Source organism: Aquarana catesbeiana, linkage group LG07 (assembly GCF_042186555.1).
Source record: "Aquarana catesbeiana isolate 2022-GZ linkage group LG07, ASM4218655v1, whole genome shotgun sequence".
NCBI lineage: Eukaryota > Metazoa > Chordata > Amphibia > Anura > Ranidae > Aquarana > Aquarana catesbeiana.
In genome coordinates, this window is record NC_133330.1 from 28,849,760 (window position 1) to 28,867,527 (window position 17,768).

Genomic DNA, 17,768 nt, shown 5'->3' on the forward strand with positions numbered 1-17,768 from the left:
AGCGACTTATAGCATGACTGCAATATTGCGGTGGACAATCTGACACTAATCAACACTTTTGACATTTTGTGGAAACCAGTGACACTAATACAGTGACCAGTGCTAAAAATATGCGCTGTCACTGTACTAATGACACTGGCTGGGAAGAGGGTTAAACATCCAGGGCGATCAAAGGGTTGGCCTGAAGAAGGAGCACGCATGCTCCGAACGTGAAGCCGCCTCCCCCTCCGGAAGTGACGTCATCCCTGAGCCAGGCCTGTACTGGCCATAGGGACTACCGGGAGATTCCCGGTGGGCTGATGGCTCAGTGGGCCAGTCAGGTGCAGTCCTGGAGCCGCTCCTCTCTGACAGTGAGTGATCGCAATTTCACTCCTGTCAGGAGGAGAAGCTTCCTTCCATTAGGCGTTATGCTCCCTCCAGCCTGCAGGGGGAGATAGACCAACGGCAGACTTTCCTTCCTCTCTCCCCTATCACTTGTTATCACATGACTGGAGAGAGGAACGAGAAGCTGCCTTCAAAACGGTGAGTACATGTGGGAGGGGGAGGAGAGGGAGGACACACTGATGTGAAGGGCTGCTGATGGGGGCTCTCTGATGGGGACTGTGATGTGAAGTGGGCTGCTGGTGGGGACTGCTATGTGAAGTGGGCTGCTGGTGGGGACTCTGATGTGAAGGGAGCTGCTGGTGGGGACTCTGATGTAAAGTGGGCTGCTGGTGGGGACTGCTATGTGAAGTGGGCTGCTGGTGGGGACTCTCTGTGAAGGGAGCTGCTGATTGGGACACTCTGATGTAAGGGGGACGCTGTTGGGGACACTCTGATGTTGGGGACACTCTGATGTAAGGGGGACGCTGTTGGGGACACTGATGTAAGGGGGACGCTGTTGGGGACACTCTGATGTAAGGAGGACGCTGTTGGGGACACTCTGATGTAAGGGAGACGCTGTTGGGGACACTCAAAATTAAAGTGGGCCAGTCATGAGGAAGTCCAGGGCCAAATTTTTGTCCCAGTCCAGCCCTGCCCTGAGCTGTCAGCGTCCTCCACTGCCTGGACTGAGCTGCTTATGCTGGTTACCATCTACACAAGCCGCCTGCAGGACACACAGATGTGGGTGCATCGGGACTGACCACGGGTTTACAGAGCGGGACCACTATGATCTACAAAGCGCTGTTCCTTTACTCCCTTGTGAGTAGCTGGCTTTTTATTATTCAATTGCTTCCATGCATGCTGCACTATGTCTTCTCTACCTGGGGCGATCAAAGGGTTAAATGTGTGCCTAATCAGTGTTTTTGTCTTTACTATGTGTGCTGTTTTTACTAAGGGATGTGGTGGATTTTATTCCCTGCAGGGAAACAAAATCCAGCACATCCCTGCTGACAGAACAGAGCTCTGCTTGTTTACATAGGCAGAGCTCTGTTCTGTGTCTCTCCTCGCCGATCAGTGGGTTCTGGCGGACATCCATTGGCCGACACCCGCTGATCAGCTTGTGCTGTGTCTAATCACAGCACAGCCACGTCGCGTGCCCCCTACCTGGAACTCCCAGATCACATACTAGGTACGTGACGCACAGGAGAGCTGCTCTGCCACCGTACTGCTACGTGAGGAGGTCAGCAATCGGATATATGAAAATCGCACGATCTGGTATCGTTCGAGAAAATTCTTCCCATTTGTGCCTTTGGATAACTTTGAACAAACTGTTGTGATCGGCTCTCGAAAGCTGTGTACTAATGATCAGATTATCGGACGAACGCTTCGAAAGCGGTATTTTGCATTCGATTTTCTGATCGTGTGTACTAGGCTTAACTGGGCCAATTACATAATGTCTCATTATCCCTCTAATTCTGGGCTAAAGCAGATAAAGACTACAAATATTAGAGGAGCTGGGTGGAAAGGTGGTGGGATGAGTAAGATCCTTAGAAGGCCATCAGTTGGCCCTAATGTGGTCAGCTTAGGTCAACCAGAGGAGCATCATGGGATATGTAGCTGTCACGTAGTTGCAGTGCCACTCCTGACCATTTGACTGACCATGACTTTGGATTTCTCAGGGATCCGAGTGCTGGCGGTAGGGATGAATGAGGCTGACCAGGAACAGCTGCGTAGGATTGTCACCGGCCAGAGCGCTCAGAATGTGTTTTTCACCGAAGAGGCGGCCAACATGAACAGCCTGGCAGATCCCTTAGCTGAGGCCATTTGCTCGGTCTCTCAATCACAGGTAAGAAACTACATTCCAATCTAGTGATCGGCCCTTGTTTAAAGAAAGTAGGGTACTGGAGAGGAAGCCTTCCCCTTGTCCTGTATTGTTACTGCTGAACATTGTAATAGTTCTTACTTTACATTACATTGTAGCTGATTTTATTAAAAATATTTCCTTGATTCTACCAGGGCAGTTGGGCATAAACAGGGCATTTGTTCTGGGCCCCCCTCCAAACCGGAGGATATATATATATATATACAGTATGTGCGTTCTCAACCCAATGTAGCATGGACATGGCCTTACTTTTTTAGGCTGAGATAATTTTCTTCAATGCCATAGTTCAATTATTGTGCTACTATTTAGTAATCCCTGATAATAAAGTTCAGCTGTCCATATACTTTAGAGCGGGGGTCTCCAAACTTCCTAAACAAAGGGCCAGTTTACTGTCCTTCAGATTTTAGGGGAGCCAGACTATGGTAAGTGGGAGTAGAAACTGTCCCAGCATCAGTGGGAGTATAAAAATTCCATAGTGCCTGGGGTCAGTAGGTTCTGGAATAGTGCCCCATCATTGGTATTAGTGAGAGAAATAATGCCTCCTCTTTGGTGTCAGTGGTATGAATAGTTCCCCATCATTGTTGTCAGTGAGAGGAATAGTGCCCTATCATTGGTGTCTTTGGGAGGAATAGTGCCCTATTGTTGGTGTCAGTGGAAGGACATATGCCCAACTGTTGGTGTCAGTGGGAAAAATAGTCCTCCATCACTGGTGCCAGTGGAAGGAATAGTGCCCCATCATGGATGTCATTGAGAGGAATAGTGCCCCATCATTCGTATCAGTGGGAGGAATAGTGCCCCGTCATTGGTGTCAGTGGAAGGTATAGTGCTCCATCATTGGTGTCAGTGGAAGGAATAGTGCCCCATCATTGGTGTCAGTGGAAGGAATTGTGCCCCATCATTGGTGTCAGTGGAAGGAATAGTGCCCCATCATTGATGTCAGCGGGAGGAATGGTGACTTATCATTGGTGTTAGTTGGAGAAATAACGCCCCATCATTGGTCTCAGTGGAAGGACTAGTACCCCATCATTGGTGTCAGTGGGAGGAATATTGTCACATTGTTGGTGTCAGTGGAAAGAATAGTGACTCATCATTGGTGTCAGTGGAAGGAATAGTGTCCCATCATTGGTATCAGTGGGAGGAATAGTGCCCCATCATTGGCATCAGTGGGAGGAATAGTGTCCCATCATTGGCGTCAGTGGGAGGAATAGTGTCCCATCATTGGCGTCAGTGGGAGGAATAGTGTCCCATCGTTGGTATCAGTGGTAGGAATAGTGTCCCATTGTTGGTGTCAGTGGGAGGAATAGTGTCCCATCATTGGCATCAGTGGGAGGAATAGTGTCCCATTGTTGGTATCAGTGGGAGGAATAGTGTCCCATCATTGGCATCAGTGGGAGGAATAGTGTCCCATTGTTGGTGTCAGTGGGAGGAATAGTGTCCCATCATTGGCATCAGTGGGAGGAATAGTGTCCCATTGTTGGTATCAGTGGGAGGAATAGTGTCCCATCATTGGTATCAGTGGGAGGAATAGTGTCCCATCATTGGCATCAGTGGGAGGAATAGTGTCCCATTGTTGGTATCAGTGGGAGGAATAGTGTCCCATTGTTGGTGTCAGTGGGAGGAATAGTGTCCCATTGTTGTGCTTTATTAATCAGTAAACTTAAACTCCTACATTTTCTTTCACTTCTAACTTTCCAACTGAACTGGGACAATCTGTAAAACAAGTGTTGTATATGCGGTTATGGAGGGAACTTTAAAAAATGAGTCCATCTCATGTCCTAGAACAGTTCTTTATATAGTAATATACATTTAATCGTCTATTTCTTCTCATTCAAGATGTTCCTTTTCTCTTTGCTTAGGAGCAGTGCACAGTATGCCCGCAGGTAAGATGATGAATCACTTAATGTGAATTGAAGACTTAACTGCATCACTTAAATCAGACCCCCCCCCCCCTTCGGCAAAGCTGGTTTTACTGAACACGATTTACATTTTTTTGGCGGTGTACACCTTGCTACTTCTGAGCAGCGCTTCATATTGCAACCAAAGCCTTATCAACCCTGCCCACCCCTGGAGTAATTATAGAAAAAGAACATCGTTTGTTATAATCACAATGCTAATAACTTATATATTTTCTCTGTTTTAGGGTGAAAGAGGGCCAAAGGGTGAGCCGGTAAGTACAAAGACATTAGTAATTACGTCTACGTTAAAGAGGACCTGTACTTTAATTTTTAAAGCTTTGTAGGCGGAGCATAGACAGGTAGACTGTGTATTGGTATCTTCCCCCCATTAAGGGGTCATCAGACTATTCATTTAAACAGAAAACTTCCTAGAAGATTATACAGTATGTGCGTTTAACATATTTCATGCATGTTATTTTTCTGTAAAAGCCTCTCTTGTGTAATCATACAAAAGCCCCCAGACTGCTTCTGGGTACCGCCATTGTGTTATCTACTTAAATACATATGGGCATCCATAGGATGCATCGCATATGTATTTAAGTAGATGAAGAAGGTAGCACTGCCAGGCTCTGAGGAAGAAGGTATCCCTTCGAAACGCGTCAGCCAGCAGTGTTTCTCATGTCCTTCTCACCTGGATCACCTGGAGACTGTCGATATCAGACCGATTGCCATCAGTTTAAGGCTGTCACATTGCGGTTTTCTTTCACATGCTTGTGAGTAGTTTTTAATTTATTTTTATAATAAACTCATCAAAGGATAATGCACAAGGCAGGTGCGCCCTCTTTTCTTTATTTCTTTTTCGTCCAAAAGGATCGCCTGCCCTTTCAGCCAATCGGGTGACAGGTGTCAAAACCCGCTTCCTGATTGGCCGGGAGGAGGATCAGTGTTACAACAGCAAATATTGATTCGCAGTTGTAACACACCTGGATGGGCTCGGAGCGCACTCTCTGCGACCCGAGCCCACCCTGTATAGAAGCCTATTAGAGCCTCTGGCTCTAATCGGTGCTTCAAAGAAACAGATTGGATTGGAATCCATGCGCTGGTGTACTGAAAGGGTGCATGGATAGGGGAGGAGCCGATGGACAGGGGGGGCGACGCCCATGCGCCCTTAATGGACGGGCCCGCCCCTTCTGACTTCCATCATTCAATCATGTGCTGTTTTTTTTTGTTTTTTTTGTTTTCTTTTTACGTGATTGGGGTATATTCTATGCAAAGTGAAGCTTCGCCTCAATTACTAAGCTCTGGAGAAACTGCACTGGCTAGACAGTCTATTTGCCTTTAGTAAATCAACCCCACTGTCTGCATTCAGGGCTGTGCATCTGCACCCGTGCGGATGTCAGATTGGGAGCAGCGGCTGTGTCCGTGCATTAAAGGCATCTCAATTTACACGGATGCACGGAACACCTGTGCATTCCTATGCGGGAAAACATGGCCCTGTCACGGGTGTTCGCTGCAGTACGCCCTTGTGACGGGGTCTAATCATGCAGAGTTATAAAAATGTAAGAATGTGATAGCAAGTGAAGCCAAATTCTTCCATATCCTGCCCCCTACTGAGCCGCAGTGGTAGCATCCAAGTTCTATAGAAGTGGGCTTAATGGGTATAGGAGGTGGGGGCTTCACATTGCCCTTTTAGAATACATTGAAGCCTTTATAACTTAAAGTGATTGTAAAGTCTGTTTTAAAAAAAGAAAATTAACAAACATGTCATACTTACCTCCTTTGTGCAGTTGGTTTTGCACAGAGCGGCCCCGATCCTCCTCTTTTTGGGTCCTTTTTTGCTGCTCCTGACCCCTCCCTCCTATCGAGTGCCCCCACAGCCTACAGCTTTCTATGGGGGCACCCAAGCCGAGTCACAGCTCCATGTGTCCATTCAGACACAGAGCCCTGACCCGGCCCCGCCCACTCTCTCCCCTGATCGACTGACTGACTTTGATAGACAGCCGCGGGAGCCAATGGCGGTGCTGCTGTGTCTCAGCAAATCGGGAGGAGTTTCCCGGATGGCTTAGAAACTCGTGGACAACGCTGGAGAGAGACGGGGCTCGGGTAAGTAATTAGGGGGTGCTGGAGGGGGGGGGCTCCTACACACAGAAGGTTTTTTTTATCTTAATGCATAGATTACATTAGGATAAAAAGCCTTCTGCCTTTACAACCCCTTTAAAGTGGTTGTAAACCCTTTTTGTTGACTTTTACCTATAGGTAAGCCTAGAATAAGGCTTACCTATAGGTAGTGGAAATATCTCCTAAACGTGCGCTGTTTAGGAGATATTTCACTTGTAGTGCACCGATGTCATCGGCGCATGTGCTGTGAAGAAACAGACTACCGTGCCGTTTCTTCCCCCAGCGTGTGCCGTGACTGACAGCTTCCGCGCGCGTGCACGGGAGTGACGTCACGCAACTCCGGCCAGTCACAGGGTCGAAGTCCGTGGCCCCGGAGGGAAGAGGGGGGTGAAGATGGACGCGGCCTGCACAGGGGACAGCGCGGGCTTCGTTTGCAGGTAAGTGTCACATAATGCTTTTCATTTGCAAAAGAGGAAGTAAAACCCATCTGGGATAACTTCCTCTTTAAGGTTTGTACTTTGTTATTTGCTGTAGTACTACAAGTGCCCTTTAATATGTTTGTAAGCTTCCGTATCACCTTTTTATTCCTCTTATTTTGACCAGTGGTAATCCGTACTTTCTAACTCATATTTGCAGGGAGTTGCTGGGCGTCCAGGATTGGCGGGACCTGCAGGAGATCCAGTAAGTGTCCCTTTCTATTATGTTACACTGTATAGGTACAATATACAGTATATGGTTTTTGTGGAATATGTCAGCAGGGCTATCGATAAGGGGGGGTAGTACCAGCCCTCCTGTACAGGGCCCAGGCCCCATCAGTTCAACAGGGTGGCCTAGGCAGCCTTAGGTATCAGGCAGTTCCAATAGCTTCTAATCACAGCTCAGCGCCCTCTTCCCCCTTCAGCACAGCTTTCTCTTCCTCCTGTCCCTCCTGTCGGCAGTCAGCTGCTGCAAGAGGAGCCACAGGGGGATTGGTTTCAGGGCTTGCCCCCTCCCCCCTCCGTCACTTCGATCACCCCCTGCCTGTCCACAATCTCCTTCCCCCACAGCTCTGATCCCCCTGTGACCCCATACCCCACCCCAGCACTGCTGGCTTCTCCTCTCCCTCCTGCAGTGATAGTTGATGCAGGAACACAGGGGGTTCAGTTTCAGGATGGAGAGTGAGAGACTGGCAAACATGTCATGTTTACCAACCCTTTCCTTGAATGAACACAGTAAATGATCAGTGGCAATCACTCCTGTGTTCATTCGTAACTAAAGCATTGGGGATCTGTGTCCTTAATCCCTTTCTCTGCCTCAAAAGTGAGAGATCTATTTAGAGTGCCCTTAGTCATGCCCTTTCTGATTCTCGCATATTTGGATCTCCCTCAGGACCCCCCTTTTCTTTGGGGGGTACTTTGGTACACAGGAGCAGCCTCACCAAAGCAATTCAGCTTAACCAATGAAGTGGCCATTCACAATAACCGATATCAAAAATTGGAGATCTAATACCTTTTGTGCATGTTCCCGACAATAAAAACCTGACATGGGTTTTAACACTTACACACTATACCCAAAACTAAAAAAAGGTTGAGCTTCACAAACGTTTAAACCTTTTCATTGCCAAAGCGGTTTTTGCATTTTTTTGCACACATGTTTAAAAAACCCCAAACATGATATATTTTCTGAAAGCAGATACCCTAGAGCCGTGATGGTGGACCTTGGCACCCCAGGTGTTTTGGAACTACATTTCCCATGATGCTCAACTACACTGCAGAGTGCCAGAGCATCATGGGAAATGTAGTTCCAAAACATCTTGGGTGCCATGGTTCGCCATCACTGCCCTAGAAGAAAAAAATAGTGATAATTCCAATTTTTTATGTCGTACGACATTACCGCAAAGGTCTAGGAAATGCAAGCTATCAGGAAAAAAAACTCACTAAAATGAATTTTAGGGCAAACAAGTGCAATATACTCAGATTTTTGGTAAAATATAAAAGACGAGGTTACACCGAGTAAATAGATACCCAACATGTCAAAGATTAAATTTGTGTGCACCCATGAAATTGCGGCAAACTTCAGTACCCTATATTTTCTATAGTCCAATCTTCAAAAGCTCCCTATAGGTCATTTTTGTGGTGTTATGGAGGAGGTCTTATGCTAGAATTATTGATCTCACTCCGATGTACATCTTTATGCGTAGGCGCCCCGACGCATGTGTTTACATTTGTACGTGTGTTTTTTTTTTTTATTCTTAACTTTAATTTTTTCATCACATAGGGGACAAAAAAGTCCCCTATGTGCTAATTTTTAGGTGACAGGTTCTCTTTAATGAGACATGCAGGGTCTAAAAGACCCTACATGTCACCTCTGGGTTCGACTGAATGTATTGCAATGCACACCAAATGTGAATTATAAAACCTTGGTTTACCTTTCTATAAGGATGTTTACTCGAGTATAAATGAGTATATTACAACACTGGCAATGAAGAAGAATTTTACTCGTCTATACTCAACACCTTTACTCGCCTATACTCAACATTACTCGGGTCTTTTCACACTGTCAACAAGCTCCTGAGTAAGCATTTATAAATTATTACACCGTGTGCAACTGGCCTTATGGCCACTAGATGGCACTGACTATCACAGGATGTAAGTGAGCTCTCCAGCTCCATCTAGTGGCCATAATGCAGTATTTTAGCCCGAGAACATTTAATTTTGTCCCTTTCACACAGAACGAATGTAAATGTTTTTTCGATGGATGAACTGCTATGCACATTTTCGTTTTTTACAACAGTTAATATCTTTGGTTGGAACTGTAGCATTTACCCACCAATGAGCTAATAAGGGGTTTATGCTTTGAGCTAATCAGCAACAGCTAATAAAATGTTTAAATGTAGAATTTTTCCAAAAAGTGGATATGTCAGCCTCCCCTATCCTAAATCAGTATAACAAAATACAAAATGGACAAAATGTATAGAATGGATATGCTGTAAGGTTTAACTATATAAACCCATAAATTACGATACATGTGTCAATAAAGAACACATCAGAAAACAGGTTTCTATAAGACAATTATGATTTTTTGTTTTGCAGGGCCGCAGTGGGCCCCCTGGCCCTCCGGGTCCTGCTGGGCCCCGTGGACCTTCGGGTGAGGGGACAGCATCAAGAGGACAGAAAGGAGAAACTGTAAGTAAATCATATCTATGCTCCTATTAAAGGGTAGACATGTGCACTGACAAAAAATGTGTTCGTTTTCATTTTTGTTTCATTTGTTTTTTTGCCTTTTTCAGAAATTCGAAAATTCGGAAATCCGAAAATTCCGATTTTCAAATTTCTGAATTTTCGAATTTCTGAATGTCCGAATTTCGAATTTCCGAATTTTCGAATTTCCGAATTTTCAATTTTCCGAATTTCCGAATTTTTGAATTCTGAATTTCCAAAATTTTCGGACTTCCGAATTTCCGAACTTCCGGATTTCCCAAATTTTGAATTTCCAAATTCGAATCTTCTAATTTCCGAAATTTTTGAATCTCCGAAATTTCGCATTTCCGAAATTTTGCATTTCCGAAATTTCGAATTTCCGAAATTTCGAATTTTCCCATTTCCCAATTTCCGAAATTTCGAATTTCGGAAATTCGGAAATTGAAAAATACAATAGTGGTAACAATATTTAACCCATATGCATGTATGTGTTCAACATACACCAAAAATGTTTATTCAAAAGTCTGCTGCGCAGGTGAGGGGGTTCCACCACCCCTAACATGTCATAAATCTAGTATGCAATTTATATATCCTGAATACGTTATCTTGATCAAGTATTCACCGATGTGATCACTCCTCAGTGGATCCCACCAGCAATCACTCCAAAAGAACATTTCAGAATCTGTAGCTCTACATACTCCTTGCCACTGCCCCACCTCCTCCCTGCTCTTTGGAATCTTAGCGAGCTTCACCACACTGGTGTCTTCTCCTACAAGCCTCCCTCTCCAAGCCCTAAGTCCTCAGCTATCATGTGGAAACTCTGTGTAAATATAGAATTTGGGTATTTCTTCTGAATCTAAATTCAGTGGCGGCTGGTGCTTAATTTTTTTTCGAGGGGGGGCCCCCATCGCACAATAGATCGCTGCTTCGCTCGCTGTCGTCCACCCGCCAGCCCCGCATTTACCCCATTCAGGTTGCGGCTTCGGAGGATTCCCCGCTGCATCTTCTCCCGAATCCCAGCGGCCGCTGCTCCTCCCAGCCAATCAGGTCTTAGGGCTCCCGGCCAATCGGGTGTCAAGACCCACTTCCTGATTGGCCGGGAGGAGAAGCAGGAAGACATTAGCGAATAGTAATTTGCTAATGTCACGCAAGCGGGTGGGCTCGGGGCACAGTGCTCTGTACCCCAAGCCCACCCTTTTTGCAGTCAAAAAGAACCTTAGGTTCTAATCATGTGCTTAAAAAAAAAAAAAAAAACATTAGAATCCATGCGTCCGGTGCCCTGCATGTAGATTAGGGGCCGGGCGCATGGATTAGGGGGGCTGCGCCCCTTATGAGCGGCCGCCACTGTCTGAATTGGAATTAGGTTTTCAAATTTTTTGGAGGTACTTTTCACGCACTGATACATTGAAATAAATAATATTTTCTACAGGCTGACTGGCTGAAGCTCAGATTACACACACAGCTATATTAATTAGTGGAGTGACTCTTACCCCTCCTTGCCTGCCCTCTATGGCATGATATGGAGTTTCAGTTAAAAAATACATTGAAAAGCCAGTACTGTGCTCTCTGTTAAGAAAACCCAGTATCCTCTGCTAAACCAGAGTTATGGGAGCACCCTATATTAAATGTTTTTTGTACAATTAAAGTGTATTTAATTATTAAAAAAGTATATAAAAAACAAAAAACAGTTTGAAACTTGTAAATTGAATTGAATTGTGATAAAGACCATAACTATATTTTGTCTAGTCCTTTGACTTACGATATTATCCCCTGTAGGGTGAGCCGGGGGATGATGGACTCCCAGGAACCCCGGGACGTCCTGGAAATCCTGGCACTCCGGGAACACCGGTAAGTTTGGCCTATTGTAATGCATGGATTGCTATGAGCACAATACACACTGATGTACACAGATCATTGACATTGAAAGCTCATGTCCCTGCATTTTTATTTCAGGGGGCTAAAGGAGATAGAGGAGAAGTTGTGAGTATGCCAGTGAAGGTTCTTATTGGCTGTTGTGATTCACAGTATCTTCATTAACCCAGGATTTTGTCTCAATGTAGGGGGAATCAGGACGTCCAGGGCCCGCTGGCCCCAAAGGAGAGAGAGGCTTTCCGGTAAGTGGAGCACGCTACGGTAACAGGCTACTAGCACATTGTAGCTGTCAATATACCACGCATAAGCATGCATACAGGGTGTGCCGGGGGTGCCTAGGCACACCCTAATCACTGCATGCGTCGCCGATTCCCCCTACAGTCCGGCCTCCCCTGTGCCCCCCCCCCCTGCAGCACTGCCGCCTTTCATCGTCTCCTCTCCTGCCGGATGCTCTGTTTACTATAATTCAGTTTGTGAAGAACAAGAAGCCACTCAGCACAGAACAATTCCCATTAGACATGTGCAGAACGAAAAAGTTTATTTCGTTTCAATTTGTTATTTACATAAATTTGAATAGTTTTTTAATTCAAATTATTTTCCAATTTCCAAAAAGAATAAAATGGAAAAAAAAAATAAAGGAATAAAATAGAAAAAAAATTTTTTTTTTTTATTCTATTCCTTTATTTTCTATTTTATTTTATTCTCTTTGGAAATTGGAAGACTATTCGAATTTCAAAAGTTTTCAAATTCGAATTGGAAAACTAGTTGAATTCGAAAAGTGTTCAAAAACGATTAGAATTTGGGTTTCGTCCGAATTTTTTTTTTTTTCGTTATTTCCTATTCGTTTAAATTGGGCACTATTCTAAAAAACGAAAATTTGTCAGAATTTTAATTCGGAACGAAACAAACCGCACATGTCGACTCCCTATTCATTCACTGTCAAGTGCAGCCGAGGCTGCAGAGAAAAGGACTGGGGATTCTTTGTACTCAGTCCCCTTTTCTGTCTCAAAAGTGAGACATCAGGGGTTTGTTTAGACCCCTGATATTTCACCAAAGCCCCCGAACGGGGCTCCTAAAAAAAAAATTATAGAAAAAATAATATTGTAAAAAATAAAAAATAAAGTAAATACAAAAAAAAAAAAATTGTGGAAAAAATAATATTGTAAAAAATAATAAAAAAAAAAACAAAATTTTACAAAAATGTAGAAAAAATAATATTGTAAAAAATAATAAAAAAATAAAATAAATTAAACAAATTGTAGAAAAAATAATATTGTAAAAAAAAAATCAAAAAATAAAATAAATAAAAAAAATTTGTAGAAAAAATAATATTGTAAAAAATAATTAAAAAATTCAATAAATAAAAACAATTCTAGAAAAAATAATATTGTAAAAAATAATCAAAAAATAAAATAAATTAAAAAAATTGTAGAAAAAATAATATTGTAAAAAATAATCAAAAAATAAAATAAATTTAAAAAATTGTAAAAAATAATAAAATAATAATTAAAAAAAAAAAATGACTGACACCGTCCTCTGCCCTACTGACAATATATACACACGCATGTGTGTTTGAGCTCTGGGGTGCACACCTTAAGGCAACAAGCTGTGCATACCTATGATACCACGCCAAACAATAAATATGCTTCAACATCCAGCAATTCGGGGTAAGTGTCCAAGTTTGTGTTTTACAATTTAATAATTTCACAATGGGTGTGGCCAGATTGAATCACTTTCTGCAGTGTCCTAGTAAAGAAGGGGGTTGAAGGTTATGATACCAAGCAGCCCCTATGTAGATGAGTCTGCAAAAAAAGTTGGACACTTGAAAACGAAGGCATCAATTGATTTCCCACGGCTAATAATATGTTTAAAAGGGTGAACGTAGTTTTTGCATTCACTCAGCCAATAATCCTTCCTCACGTGTGCAATGAAATTAGTGTAAGCAATTGCAATACAGGAGAGGAGCCGGTACAACGGTGCGAGACTGCCGTGGTCGAGGGGATCATTGGCCCTAAAATGTGTTGCTTGCCTTTTGTATCCCCATTGTTATTATTAAGGGGCTTTGGATTCCTGAGATGGCTGTTTTGTGTTTTTTTTTACTTTTTTTTTTTTTTAGGGCTTGTTAGCGCTAGCAGTTGGGGGCTGGTAAACCAGTGCGGGGATCAAGGGGTTAAAGTATGGCAGTGAGGAGTCGATACAACTGTCTTTCAAAATACAGCTTGATGGAGAGTGGGGGAACGGGCTGATAGATATGTCATTTACCGGCCCCTTCCTTTTCTGAATTGGACACAGTAGCAATCGGTACTGATCGCTCCTGTATTCATTCATAACTGATCATATTAAACTGCATTTACTATGCTTCCGTTTATGAATGAATAGGAGCCTCTGTTTTCTGTTCATTCATCTTCAGTGCTACTGAGGCTGCAGAGAAAGGAAATAAAGAATCTGTGTCCTCAATTCCTTTCTCTGACTCAAAGGTGAGATGTCAGGGGTCTGTTGAGACACCTAATATTTCATCCACCCCCCCCCCCCCCCCTCCGACAGCGCTGTAAAAAAAAAAAATTAAATAATTTAAAATATAAATAAAAATAATTTTTCAAATTGTAAATATTTTTTTTTTAAATGAGAAAAAGTAATTTTAAAATGTTTTAATTTTTTGTTTAATTCGGGGGGGGGGGGGGGGGGCTGTCAGTTAGGCTGTACAGGGCCCTGTGATTTTTAATGGCAACTCCCTCCTGACATCAGTAAAAGCCTGGAGGTGTTAAATGCTTATACAGTAAATGCATAATGTAAAAGATTCAGAAGAATTAGGGACAGGGTGTGGGTTAGAGTTAGTTTTTTTTTTTCTTATAGAGACCAGTTATTTAGTTATTTTCTAGCTTGTGTAGTATACCAACAATAGCAGAATGTCAGCTATAATTAGTTTGGTTATTAAATTAAATTTAAATATAGGCAACACACACCTCCAACATATACATTCTACCCCATTGTTATCTCTGTGAATCCTTCTTATATACATTCATATTAAGTGTAACCACGTGCCATTATGCCTTCTTTTTGTACAGGGTGAACCTGGTGAAGTAATAAATGGTGGGGCAGTAGTTCCTGGAAGGAAAGGAGAGCCTGGAACTCCAGTAAGTGTCATTGATTAATGGGGTGGGGAATATAAGGGTCACTTAACCACTTCAATACCGGGCGCTTTCACCCACTGCAAGGCATCCCAAAAGCTTGCATCTTTAACCACTTGAGGACCAGCGTGTTACACCCTCTCTCTGGGCAGGCCGATTTTCAGTTTTCAGTGCTGTAATAGTTTGTCTGACAATTACTCCATCATGCAACACTGTATGCAAATTCATTTCATATCTTTTTTATTTTTTTGAGCCAGCTAGAGCTTTCTTTTGATGGCATGTAATAATTGCTGAGCTTTTGTTTTATATAAAAGAAAATAAGACCAAAAAATTGTTCTATACAGTAATATAGAGTACGATTCCACCCTGAAGAAGGTCACATAGTTGATTGAAACGCGTTGGGTTATTGTTCATATCCACTGGATTCAAACACTCTTGAAATGGTTCATTTACAACTGTGCCTATTATAATATAGACAGCTGATGCAATGTTTAGATAATAGAGTGGTTATAAAGTTGTCAACTCCTTATGGTTTTCTTTTTTAATAAAAGGTTTTATTGGATTGTATGCAAACTATAATATTTTTTGTAATAAACACTATGGATTTTAATATTTAGGTTGTATTTGTTGTTGTTACTTTTGATGCCTTAAATCCAATTTTTGTGTGTGTATTAGTTTTTGGTGAACAAATAGGGATGTGGCACCTATAGGTTGTATTGTCAAACAGGTCCACTTCTTTTCCATAACCACTTGCCAACTGCGCTATAGCCAAATGACGGCTACAGCATGCTTGTCCAGTTCTGGGAGGGAGTCATATGACATCCTCCCGTGATCGTGCCCACGGCACGCCAGTTGTGGTGCGTGGGCACCACACTCTGTGATCGCTGTGTCCTTAGGACACAGCTGATCAAAGATCGGGGTAGAGGGCCAATCACAGCGCCCCTTTACCACATGGTCAGCTGTGTCCAATGAAAGCTTCCTCTTCTCACGCTGACAGCATGAGGAGAGGAGAGCCGATAACTGGCTTGTGTGAAAGGGACATCTACACTGATTATCAGTGCAGTCCCAACAGTGCCCACCAGTGCTACCTATCAGTGCCCACCAGAGCTGACAATCAGTGCGCACCAGTGCTGCTAATCAGTGCCTCTTCACTGGTGTCACCTATCAAGGCTGCCTATCAGTGCTGGATATCAGTGCCCATCAGTGCCACCTCATCAGTGCCACCTATCAGTGCCCACCAGTGCAGCCTCATCAGTGCCTCCTCATCAGTGCCCACCAGTGCAGCATCATCAGTGCCCATCAATGCAGCCTATCAGTATCCATCAGTGCCTCCTTATCGGTGCCCACCAGTGCCGCCTTATCAGTGTCCATCAGTGCAGCATCATCAGTGTCCATCAGTGCCCCCTCATCAGTGCCCACCATTGCCGCCTCATCAGTGCCCATCAGTGCACCCTATTAGTGGCCATCAGTGCAGCCTCATCAGTGCCCATCAATGAAGGAGAAAAATTACCTGTTTGCAAAATTTTACAACACGCTATGCAAAATTTTTCTTTTATTTTTTTCAAAATTTTCAGTCTTTTTTCGTCTGTTTAGCAAAAAAACAAAAACCCCAGAGGTGATTAAATACCACCAAAACGAAGTTCTATTTGTGTGAAAAAAAATGATCAAAACTTCACATGGGTACAGTGTTGTATGACCGCGCAATTGTCATTCAAAGTGCGACAGCGCTGGAAGCTGAAAATTGGCCTGGGCAGGAGGGGGGTAAAAGTGGCCAGTAGGCAAGTGGTTAAAAAACAAAAAGGCTTCTCATATTTTCAGTTCTAAAACACAGCAAACAAAAATGCCAGGACAGTATGAAAACCCTTCAAATGACCCCTTTTTTTGGATCTGATTTTTTTTTTTGCCACTTTTTTTTTTTTGGAATCGAGCAAGCAAGCCGGTATTGAGGGGTCACTTTTCAGAGGGGTGGCAGGGGTTGTTAACTGTGTAAAATCAGCCTGGAAAATTGGTGAATCTTTCCATTAAGTTTGATTTTTGGTGAATCACTCAAACATCACAATATCACACAACACTTGATATAATATAAGGATAATGCAGTACAGATACATAATAATTATAATCCTATATATATGTTAGGGTATTCACCAGAGACAGTCTGCAAGCATTAGTGCCCCGGGCAAATGCCATCTCAGGCTTTGGTCAGGATTTGTCACAATGGCGGCATTCATTATAAATCTTTCTCTCCTCAAGGGAATTCCCGGACAAGCAGGAACTCCGGGGCAGAGGGGAATCCCAGGAAATTCAGGACCTCCAGGGCCAGAGGGACCGAGCGGACCTCCAGGTGTTCCAGGCCAGTCTGTGAAGGTAAGTTCCCCGCATGTCACTTAAAGCTCTTGCATGGAATCTCATTTTAAATAGATTCAAATTTTAAAAGCGTTAGGTCAGCATCTTCGATTCTTCAATAGGAAATTCCCATCTCATAAACATTAAGCAAATTGTTTATAGGACAAAGGTTACATTTTATGGTATTGATTGCTTTTTAAACTCAACTCCCATAGAAAAAACACCTGGTACCGAAGGTACGGTGAGGAACCCCTTTAGGGTCCTTAATAGACAGATAAAGCCAGTAGTATAAAAGTATAAATTTTATTACACAATATCAATAGTATACATATACAAAAAATACATACAGTGCATAAAAAACATATTTGATACCCTGATTGATATAATTTATACTCAACTCTAAACAGATATAAAAGGCACAAAGTGAAAGTAGTTGTGCAACCATTTTTACACCATTAAATGCACTATTCCAAACTATTGGGACGCCTACCTTTACACGCACATGAACTTTAATGGCATCCCAGTCTTATGCCTCGTACACACGGTTGGATTTTCCTGACGGAAAATGTGTGATAGGACCTTGTTGTCGGAAATTCCGACCGTGTGTCGGCTCCATCACACATTTTCCATCGGAATTTCCGACACACAAAGTTTGAGAGCAGGCTATAAAATTTTCCGACAACAAAATCCGTTGTCGGAAATTCCGATCGTGTGTACACAAATCCGACCGACAAAGTGCCACGCATGCTCAGAATAAATAAAGAGATGAAAGCTATTGGCCACTGCCCCGTTTATAGTCCAGACGTACGTGTTTTACGTCACCGCGTTTAGAACGATCGGATTTTCCGACAACTTTGTGTGACCGTGTGTATGCAAGACAAGTTTGAGTCAACATCCGTCGGAAAAAATCCTAGGATTTTGTTGTCGGAATGTCCGAACAAAGTCCGACCGTGTGTACGCCCTATAAGTCCGTAGGGTTCAATATTGA

The 17,768-nt window shown here is 43.2% G+C and overlaps 1 protein-coding gene across 1 annotated transcript in view; it reads left to right on the forward strand.

Moving 5' to 3' along the window:
• Positions 1-17,768, forward strand: part of COL7A1 (collagen type VII alpha 1 chain) — a 294,025-nt gene that overhangs the window by 145,002 nt on the left and 131,255 nt on the right. The window contains exons 30-39 of the mRNA XM_073591887.1: positions 2,043-2,209; positions 4,102-4,125; positions 4,386-4,412; positions 6,895-6,939; positions 9,330-9,422; positions 11,214-11,285; positions 11,391-11,417; positions 11,498-11,551; positions 14,375-14,443; positions 16,688-16,801. Of these exons, the coding sequence (XP_073447988.1) occupies positions 2,043-2,209; positions 4,102-4,125; positions 4,386-4,412; positions 6,895-6,939; positions 9,330-9,422; positions 11,214-11,285; positions 11,391-11,417; positions 11,498-11,551; positions 14,375-14,443; positions 16,688-16,801 (692 nt within the window). The remainder of the gene's footprint in view (positions 1-2,042; positions 2,210-4,101; positions 4,126-4,385; positions 4,413-6,894; positions 6,940-9,329; positions 9,423-11,213; positions 11,286-11,390; positions 11,418-11,497; positions 11,552-14,374; positions 14,444-16,687; positions 16,802-17,768) is intronic.